The sequence below is a fragment of the Diplotaxodon limnothrissa genome, linkage group LG3 (genome assembly GCF_057381915.1).
Source record: "Diplotaxodon limnothrissa isolate DT_005_m linkage group LG3, D_limnothrissa_male_GT1.1, whole genome shotgun sequence".
Taxonomy (NCBI): domain Eukaryota; kingdom Metazoa; phylum Chordata; class Actinopteri; order Cichliformes; family Cichlidae; genus Diplotaxodon; species Diplotaxodon limnothrissa.
Window position 1 is genome coordinate 23457869 of NC_140598.1, and position 10466 is coordinate 23468334.

Sequence of the window (10466 nt, forward strand, 5' to 3'; positions counted from 1 at the left end):
CATGACAAACCTCAGGATGCAGGTTATTATTACTCTTTCCTGCTGGCACACCTGTCACACCTGAGAGTCAGCTAGAAACTTACAGTGACGTGGACATCATGCAAAGACTGCCAGACTCTGTAATACTGCAAATGATCAGTGACTCAGGTTAACAAAAAAGAAAGTAAGAGGAAATTTAATTCTATAAAACGTGAAAAATTCCACACACATGTAACTCACCACTGTGTGAACATCACAGGGGAGAAATCGTTTCTCTGAGTCAGAGATGAGTGTCAGTAACACAGAAGTTGTCATGGTCCCCGCACCTCTCCAGCTGACAGCAGTCAGGCGCTTTGTTTTGTTTATTCTCCTCTCTCGCCTCTGCTCTCCCTTTCTCTCTCGTCCTCTCCCACTCTCTCTTTCTCCTGCCGGGGCGGAGCTCAGTGTGGGCTCCTGCTCCTGGCCCACGCACCTGGAGATGATCAGCACACCTGCCGCTGATTATGAGAATTGGAGTCCTACTTAAGATGGCGAGTCTGCTCTACTCGTCGCTGGATCGTTGAGCCGTCAGCGTCAGTCGTCCTGCACTCTGCAAAGTTTGTTCGTGTCTGAACCAGGAGACTAACTGTTTCTCTGTCTGTGTATAGATTTCCCCTGGACCTGTTTTCCCTGTGCACGGTGACTGAGCGTGAGCAAGAGTGATGGAGGAAAGAAGAGGAGCTGTGTGTGGTTGCGAGGGCTGTATGGAAATCTCCCCTCCCTGGACTCCTACCCCTTTCACTCCTGGACCCTGGAACCCTGTGTGTATGTGTGTGTGTGTGTGTGTGTGTGTGTGTGTGTGTCACCGTGGAGAACACTGTAAATAAATTCACTTTTGATTTGAAGAAACTTGTGGTCTGCGCCTGAGTCCGCTCCACTAATCGTGACAGAAGTAAAACTCAGTGTCATGCAGTGACTTTTACACAACCAGATCAGATGAACCAGCTCACACTAAAACATTTTGCTGCACTCTTCACACTTATTTCTTTTCTTTCTGCTTTCTGAGATAAAAGCTCTTTATCAGTAACTTTTACAACTTCTGGCAGGTTAATGTCTGAACTTTGGAGTGAAACACACCCTTAGTTACAGGAAATAACACCACTGTCTGTAACTAAGTGAATCCACCTTAACACCACCTGTGTGTGTGTGACTGCATTACACTCCCACTGCTGGGAACCTGAACAAGAACCAGAACAAAGTCTAAAATAGAAGCTGACAAACAGCTGCACCACCGAGTGACACTTTATTTTATAAACTTCACAACAGGTTTCATGTTGTGACCTGTGGAGGTGAAAAGACACAAAACCTGTTTTACAGCTTTTGAGCTGCAGGCAGGATTGAAACACACCTTAGTTAAAAGTCAAACAGCAACATTTTCTCCTCCCCTCACGTCACTCAAATGTGACAAACCAGGAAACAGGAAGTTCTTCGTCCTCAGTAAAGAGAGACGCACAGACGATCAGACTGAGCTCAGACCAAACTAGCAGCTTCCTCTGAGTGAGTCCAGCTACAGGAGAGAAAAGTGGAAAACTCCAACACTGCTGCTTCAAGCTGCTGACGCTCCACACACTGAATGTGAGTTTGAGCAAAAACACGACTCAAAGGAAGTTTCAGTGAAGGTGGTAGAGGAGGGAGGGGAGCCAGGACTGACTGTACTTCCTGTCTGCTGTTTTCAGCTTCACTCACAGACTCAATGGCTTCCAGATCAGAGGAGGATCTCTGCTGTCCGGTCTGTCAGGAGGTCTTCAGAGATCCTGTTCTTCTGTCATGTAGCCACAGCTTCTGTAAAGACTGTCTGAAGAGATGGTGGAGAGAGAGACCAACACACGAGTGTCCAGTTTGTAAGGAAATATCAGTTTATGATCCACCTTTAAACCGAGCTTTAAAGAACCTGTGTGAGTCGTTCTTACAGGAGAGAGATCAGAGAGCTTCAGAGGCTCTCTGCAGTCTGCACTCTGAGAAACTCAAACTCTTCTGTCTGGACCATCAGCAGCCAGTGTGTGTCGTCTGCAGAGACTCAGAAAAACACACCAATCACAGATTCAGACCCATCGATGAAGCTGCACAACAACACAAGAAGGAACTTCAGGAAACTCTGGAGCCCTTAAAGAAGAAGTTAAAGGTTTGTGAAGAAGTTCAAGTGAAGTTTGATCAAACAGCAGAACACATTAAGGTCCAGGCCCGACACACAGAGAGGCAGATTAAGGAGCAGTTTAAGAAGCTTCACCAGTTTCTAGCAGAGGAAGAGGAGGCCAGGCTGGCTGCACTGAGGGAGGAAGAGGAGCAGAAGAGTGGGATGATGAAGGAGAAGATGGAGGCTCTGAGCAGAGAGATAGCAGCTCTTTCAGACACAGTCAGAGCCACAGAGGAGGAGCTGAGAGCTGAAGACGTCTCATTCCTGCACAACTACAAGGCTGCAGTGGAAAGAGTCCAGCGCTGCCCCCTGCTGGATGATCCACAGCTGCCCTCAGGAGCTCTGATAGACCAGGCCAAACACCTGGGCAACCTGACCTTCAACATCTGGAACAACATGAAGGACATGGTCTCCTACACTCCTCTCATTCTGGACCCAAACACTGCTCATCCAAAACTCATCCTGTCTGAAGATCTGACCAGTGTGAGACGAGGAGGAGAGAGGCAGCAGCTTCCTGATAATCCAGAGAGGTTTGATCATTACTACTCTGTCCTGGGCTCTGAGGGCTTTAACTCAGGGACTCACAGCTGGGATGTTGAAGTTGGAGACAGTACATGGTGGGTACTGGGTGTGTTAGCAGAGTCTGTGCAGAGGAAGGGAAGCATACTGTCTGGATTATGGGGAATAGGGTTCTATAAAGGTAAATACTCAGCACACTCACCATCAGCTCCTCTCACTGATCTCTCAGTAGAGAAGAAGCTCCAGAGGATCAGAGTGAATCTGGACTGGAACAGAGGAAAGCTGTCGTTCTCTGATCCTGATACTAACACACACATACACACCTTCACACACACTTTCACTCACAGGATGTTTCCATACATTGGCACTGGTGATAAAGTGAAGGTGTGTCCGTTGAAGGTGTCAGTGTCAGTGCAGCAGATGAGTTGAGGATGATGATGTTTCTAATGTTGTTTCCTGTCAGTGAGTTGAAGCTGTTAAACTGCAGCTGTCCTCCTGCTGCCTCGTTGTTCCAAAGCTCTTTGTTTCTCTTTTAGTTTCACTGTTTCTTTCTGTTTCTGCTGTCCACCTTTTCACATGGAAAATCATTTCACTGTTTCTCACTGAATGACTCCCCAAACTAGATTTGAAATTCTATCAAGTTTCTAATCATTACAAGTGATTCATGTTTCTATTTGATGTGTAAATGGAGATGATTTAGTTTGCTGGGATATGGACTGACATGTGTTGAATGGGAGGAGCAGTTTGTTGTTGTCTTCTTGTCTGTTTATGACAACAATAAATATGTTGTTGAAACAATGATTCATGTTTAACTCCATATATGAAATGTTTCTGATCTTTGAATTCTGTTTGATTAAAGACTTTCTTCATGACACAAATGAGATTTCAGTGTATTAATAGAACTAAATAAGCTCAGAGTTGAAAGGCTGGAGTATTATGTACGTGCTTCACTGTCAGGATCTTCAGGGGGATTCAAAGGGAAACATCAAACTGCTGTAATGAGATAAACTAGTTGGGCTGAACACACTTATCTGTAGTTTGTCTCCATCCAGGATCATCAGAATATAATGAACATGTGTGAAGAGCCACAAAATGCTGCTGCCCTCTCAGCATGATGAGCTCCAGCCTTTGTTAGCAGGACAACAGGAAACATGAGACAACTTTCAGAGACAGTAACCAACTGTGGCCACAAGATGGCAGCAGCTGATCTGAGATCCTTTATTGGACAGAAGGACTCTGCTCTGTGACGTCATCAGAGAGACGGCCTTCACTCTGATAGATCTGACGTCATGTCTGCACTGCGATGATGAAAGCTGATAAACACATTGTTATTGATCCATGAAATCACCTCTGTCCTCTCAAGTGTAGCTGTTTACAGAGCTGAAGAAGTCCTTCATCATCAAAACAGACAAACATGTATTTCCTGTATTAAGTGACGTCATCCTCACTCTGACCTCTTACATACATTCTGTTCAGTTTTCCTGCTGTAAGAAATAAACTGTGTGAAAATAGAAATGCAGGGAAACATCCATTAATCACAGCTGAGCCGTTTGTTTCTGACTCACATTCAATGAGGCTTCAGGTGTAAATACCTCAGAAGTGTTTGTGAGTTCAGTAGAAGCAGACCCAGTCGACCATCATGGCCTCCACAGCACTACACAATGCAACAGAAAGGCCTTCATCATCTGCTGAACCACCTCTGAACCACGACGCTCTCCCTGCATCTAAAAGCTGTTAGTCAGGATGAGATGCTGCTGTGATCGCTCACAATTTACCTGTGAGACCTTTGTAAATATTGTCTTTGTTTCTGGAGGAAACACCTTTAGTCTGTTTGTATTTGGAGTGCAGATCTGGGCGTCCATCACTTTAACCTGCACACGTTTAGTTATTGAGTGTAGTTGATGTTTGGCAGCATTTTATAAGTGACAGTTCATGAACGGTGAAGGAACAGAGGACGCCTGACCATCCTACCTGTGTCAGTAAGAAGACTTTCATCACAACTTCACAACTTAACACAACTGAAACCTGAATTCAGTGTTGCATAGTTTACTAACAGTGTGTGCTGACACTGAAGTTAGCAGTTTGTTTCCTAAGAGCTGCTGGGACAAACCACAGTGAGCGGCTACAGAGTTTAGTTAAGGTGGTTCTAACATGTGACCTGTTGAATTATTTACACGGATTTATTTTTCATTTAAAGCATCATTTGTGAAGTTTTTATGAAGTTTACTTCTTTTATGTTCTTTGTGTAACGTTTAGATCTTCTTCTCTGGTGTTTTAACTCTTCAGGTTTCCTGTAACAGAGATGTAAACCACCGTTTTCTGATGCTGCTGCACTGGGACATAAACACGGCCACTTTATTAGGCACACCTTGCTGGCTGCAGGTTATAACCCCTGCTGGAAACATCCCACAGATTTGGATCCTTATTGCCATGACAGCACCACACAGCTGCTCCAGATGCTGCAGGATGCTGGTCAGGGCTCTAACAGTGAAACTTTACTGAAAGTAAGAAACCTGAGAGGAAATAAACTTTGGACTTTAGTAAGCTGAGCTCTGAAACTGTGATGGAGCTCAGTCGGTGTGAAGGCGGCTGCTGTGTAACAAACGTTTGTCTGAGGTGCTGCGACTAATCGTGGTCATGTTTATTTAAAGAAGTCGGTGATGAAGCAGGCTGTGCAGTCCGAGCTCTTCATCAGTTAACAGTCCTCCAGAGCTGCTGCAGGGAGCTGACTGTCCTCCAGGTGGCGCTAAGTGAACAAAGTCCAAAGAAATAAACTTGGACTGTTTTTTGAAGCCTAAATAAAATGTGAATAAACTTTATAGATACATTTGAAACCAGCTACTCTGTGACTTTACAAACTCACACAGTAACAGAGCTGATTCCTGATTGGAGCAGCACAGAGTTAGACTTCTTTTCTGGCTGTGGATTGGTTCTTCAGGATTTCCTCCTTTACAGGTTTAAAAACAATCTCTGTTTTTACATTTTTTGACCTCCTTCTTGTGTCTAAAGGTGAAGCAGCACCAGCCTCCTCTGATCCTCATGTTGTAGCTCTGTGTGTCCAGCAGGGGGCAGAACACCTCCAAACTGTGCCAGCAGCTCTCACTGTGAGCTCAGACGTTTGTGGACACTCAGTTTGTTTGAACATAGTAAATAATCAGAGCTTCTCAGACTGTTTATGGGGACACCACCTGCCCGAGGGTGTACTGTGTCACAGAGGTGGTGTATGGTGCTGGGTGTAGTCTCTCTGCTGGTTCACAGTTTTTACTGAGGAGCTGTGTTCATGTCAGGAAGGTTTCGTCTGATCACTGTGGTGCAGTTTGGTTTACTCTGTTTCTGAGTGTTTGTAGGATCAGTCTCTGCAGGTCACCTGATACCTGGCAGTGAAGTGTTTATAAATCAGCTCCGTCAGATTGAATCCAACAGAATAACATGTAAAACACTCCAGGGCTTTTACTCTGAAACTTTCTCCAGAGCTGTCTGGAGTTTTCTTACATTAAAATATTCTGGGATTACCAGACTGTCCACATCATGTGTCCTACCAAAACTTTCATCCACAAATATACCCTGACATTAAACCCAAATAGATCTGAGAGCGAGTCATTAGTGTGTGTGTGTGTGTGTGTGTGTGTGTGTGTGTGTGTGAGAGAGAGAGATATTCAGGTAACTTACTGGGTTGCTGCACATGCTCACACCTTTTCAGCACAACAGGTGCAGTTTGGTGTTTTACTGCCTCCTGCTGGAACAATGATGGCAGCTCTCAAGACTTTATTGGTTATTGTCATTTCGTGTTACACAGCCTGAAACGAAATACTGTTCCTCAGCAGCCTCTACAGTGCAATAACCAATATATTTTAAAAAGAATAAATACAGTTTAAAGGGAATAAGTTTAAAAAAGAGCAGCAAAAAAGGCATAAATAGCTTAAAATCCAAGTTCTAAAAAAACCTCCAGTTTTTATTAATATTTTATTATTTATCAAATTATTATAAACTAAAAATATTTTTTACGTGATAAACGACTTCAGTGCTTCGTCCATGACCTCCTGAAGGTAAAGGGCCCAAAGAGCCAATCAGCAGCTCTGAAACAGGAAACATGACTCATGGAGAAGTTCACAACAGTTTCAGCTGCCAATTGTACTCATCACCATGGAGACGGTCTCCATGGTGGAGGCAGAGTGACAGTGTTGTAGATGCTGCATTTTGAAGCCTCAGTGTTTATGTTGTGCCCTTAAACAGGGGAAATAGTGAGGAGAGGTGAAAGAGCGGCACAGACACGCAGCTCTCACTCTCACTCGTCTGTATTGAGTGAAGGAGGAAGCGCGCGAACCCACCTACTGGAGCCCTGAGGCATCAACAATGGATCGACGCACAATCAACCCAGGCAAAACTTTCACTACTTATCTCCCTCTATATTCCCACTGCATATTCTATTCGAAAACAGTCAAAGCAACAAATAAAACATTAATAAGGGCATGACATGAAATGTAAGGAACAGAGATGTACAACTTCAAAACTAATCAAATTTATGATCCACCACATTTATATTTTTGTTCACAGCCATGTACACATCAAACTCTCATCTTTCTGTCCAAAAACAAAACAAAAAGATTCCCTGTAAATTTGACCTTTTCCTTCAACTGTCCATTATAGCGTGGTCTTCCTACTTATCTTGACACAATACTCAGTCGCGTTGCCTGCTGCAAACTTAAAAGAAGTCTGACGAATGAAGTGACTGTGAGTGTGTCTGACGTCACGGTGTGTGTGAAAAGGTATCCAGCTGGGGCAGACATGATTCTGCAGGTCACCTGCCCAGTGGACAAAAAGAAATAAAATAGTTGTGTGGATGATATATGAATGATAATACGAAGAGCGTTTTGTGTCTCTCAGCCTGAAACAACTGTAATGCCACTTTCTGTTTTGGAGAAAGGACAGTTAAAAAAAGATGTGTGTTGTTTTAAGCAGTGATGAGAATAATGAAGATGTGATGAGAGAGCAACACAAAAGTATAAGTACAGGGATGATGCTCTTTACAGGAAGGGTCAGAGCAGACTCTACCTGCTGAGGCGGCTGAGGTCATTTGGAGTCCAGGGAGCGCTTTTAAAGACCTTCTATGACTCTGTGGTGGCATCTGTCATTTTTCACAGTGTGGTATGTTGGAGCAGCAGTTTATCTCCCGCCCCATGCATGTAGATGTTGCTGAACTGCAGAGCTGCTTCAGTGACAGACTGCTGCATCCTCGATGCATGAAGGAGCGTTTCCACAGGTCCTTCCTCCCTGCAGCTGTCAGACTGTACAATCTGAACTGCTCCCAACAAACACAGATGTTTACATCAGCGCTGTATCGTGCACTGTTTTATCAACCGATTCACACTACAACCAGGGTTGCCTCTTATCTGTATTTAATTTTATTTAATTTAACAACAGTATGGTACTCAGTTTTTGGTAACCATTGTCCTTCATGTAAATATGTAAGAATTGTGTATGTTTCTGTTCTGTGTCATGTGTACTGTTTGTTTGTATATGTGTTTTCTTGCTGCTGTTACACCCAAGTTTCCCCTTGTGGGACAATTAAATTGATATAACAACACTCGTGGTAAAGTTGTGGACTGGAAGAATACCTGACCAAGATTATCTTGCAATGTTTTGCAGCCGCCAGTCAAGCCGGTAGATAAATGTCTGTGATTGTCGCAGGTGGCTGTGTGGCTGGCAGGAGCTCTTTCCTATCAGTTTGTCCCCACCTTCACCTATGGTCACGAGCTTTGGGTAATAACCAAAAGAATCCGATTCTGGATATGAACTGCAACTCTCTTTACATTGGCCTTTCCTCCACCCTTCTCGTTAGATTGCAGACTGTCCAGAATGCGGCGGCACGCCTTTTGACAGGTAGCAGGAAGTTTTCTTCCATCACTCCTGTTCTTGCTGGCTTGCACTGGCTTCCAATTAAATACCGTATTCAATTTAAAATATTACTTTTCACCTACAAAACCATTAATAACTTTGTGCCGAGCTACCTCAATGAGCTTCTCAGGTTACACACTCCTGTCAGAGCACTTAGCTCTGCTACCCAAATTCTTCTGGAGCAACCTCGTTCTCGGCTGAAGTCTCGCAGTGACCGCGCGTTTGCTGTAGCTGCCCCGGTCTTATGGAACAACCTTCCTGTCGCTATCCGGGCGTCTGACTCTATGCCACTGTTTAAATCACGGCTTAAGACTTATTTGTTTAATCTTGCCTTTCCACCCAGTTAACACTTGTGTGCGCTGGTACATTTTTTATGCTTGTGAACTACTTTTATATCTTATGATGGTTTTTATAATTGATACGTGCCAGGTCCTTTCTCTTTTCCCTCCCATCTCCCTTTTCCTATTTTATTTTTGTCAAGCACCTTGGTATACCCTTGTTTTTTTAGTGTGCTTTATAAATAAAGTTTATTTATTTATTTATTATTTGTTGCTGTTTAAGTTTGTCAATTTCAGACCTCTGTCTCTGAAGTTCAACGTTCTGCATTTCCAGGTCTTTCAGTTTTGCGACATGGTCTGACAGAAAAGAACATAAATAAGTCAATATGAATTTTATTTATCTGCATCATTTGAATCTTTTCATTTTTAGTAGGTTAGATTATTGAATAAATAATGAATAAATAATAAAAATAAAAAAATTAATGAGAAACGTTAGTGATAGATTCATGAAGTGACATTGATATCTCTGTAACAGGGGCTCATATGAAGGTTTCCTCATGCTGTCATTTTTCTCACTACCTGACATCATACTCTACCTTTATTCTCTTGTTTTAAGGTCCTGATTTCCACTTTCTGTTCAGCCACTGAGGCAGTCAGCTCTCTGAGCACAGCATGGACTTCCTGTGGACAGGGTTGTTGGTTTGAAATCTGCTGGTCAAGAATTTCATTATCTGCCTCTGTCTGATTTGTGGAAACAGAGCAGACCAGAAGCAACAGCGAGAAAAACAGCGTGATCTCCATTCTGTCAGTGAAAACTCAACAGTATCTGTGTGTCATCTGCAAACCTGACTGACTTTTATTTCCCCACTTTGCAGTTATTTATTTGTAAAAAATGTTTGGAATCATGTATGATTTTCGTTCCACTTCTCACGTGTACACCACTTTGTGTTGGTCTTTCACGTGGAATTCCAATAAAATTCTGTCTGGACAATGTCATATCATGAGTAATAATTAAAAATAATCCATATACATAAAACAAACACATGCACACACACACAGTGACATTTTAGACCTTCAGAATACTGTATATACTTTGGGCATCTCGGTGCTGATCCAGAATCCTTACATTATTATTTATTACTAGAGCTACAATAATAAAGCAATGAGGAGGGGGAAGTAATAAATATGAAATAATGTATTTATGATGATTCCATTTGTTTCACTATCCACTCTGTGCAGGGGCAAAGCTTATTACATGTTTAAACTGTAGAGATACAATAATTTTACTGCTGTAAAATCCAAATTTTGTCTTATTTAAAATATAAATCTAATATAATCTGCTTCTTAATGTATGTTCTTTAAAATACAGTGTGGCGTGGGTGTGGTCTCTGGCCAGCTGCAGAGGAGGGGTGACGCAGTGAGCTCCCGGGGCGGTGCAGGGGCGGGGTGAACAGGTGTGCTGGGATCTGACAGTGATTGTGTCTCTTTATATGTTGGCAGTGACAGTCGGAGGAGGAGGGCGGACATGACAGCAGAGAGAGAGCGGGAGTGTCTGTGTCCCTGTACAAACGCACAGTATTAAATAAAAGTTCGGCTGTCGTCAAATTCGCTCCAGCTTATAT

At 43.1% G+C, this 10466-nt stretch overlaps 1 protein-coding gene across 3 annotated transcripts; it reads left to right on the forward strand.

The window, feature by feature from the left end:
- The first annotated feature begins 1699 nt into the window (after positions 1 to 1699).
- LOC146635021 (nuclear factor 7, brain-like) lies at positions 1700 to 9298 on the forward strand. 3 transcript variants are annotated; one of them, XM_085344684.1, is made up of 2 exons: positions 1712 to 3082; positions 9278 to 9298. In XM_085344684.1, exons 1-2 carry the CDS (start codon positions 1712 to 1714, stop codon positions 9296 to 9298), a joined length of 1392 nt encoding a protein of 463 aa, XP_085200810.1. The 3 variants fall into 3 exon arrangements, with proteins under 3 accessions (XP_085200826.1, XP_085200810.1, XP_085200818.1); XM_085344692.1 differs by lacking the exon at positions 9278 to 9298 and having other exon boundaries at positions 1712 to 1742; positions 1953 to 3100; XM_085344700.1 differs by lacking the exon at positions 9278 to 9298 and having other exon boundaries at positions 1700 to 3100.
- Positions 9299 to 10466: the final 1168 nt, after the last annotated feature.

Bases quoted from the DNA above. Each gene is read 5' to 3' on its own strand.
- LOC146635021 (XM_085344684.1), top strand. From the start codon at position 1,712: ATGGCTTCCAGATCAGAGGAGGATCTCTGCTGTCCGGTCTGTCAGGAG. The intron at 3,083-9,277 runs GTGCAGCAGATG...CATTTTTAGTAG, and splicing joins CGTTGAAGGTGTCAGTGTCA to GTTAGATTATTGAATAAATA.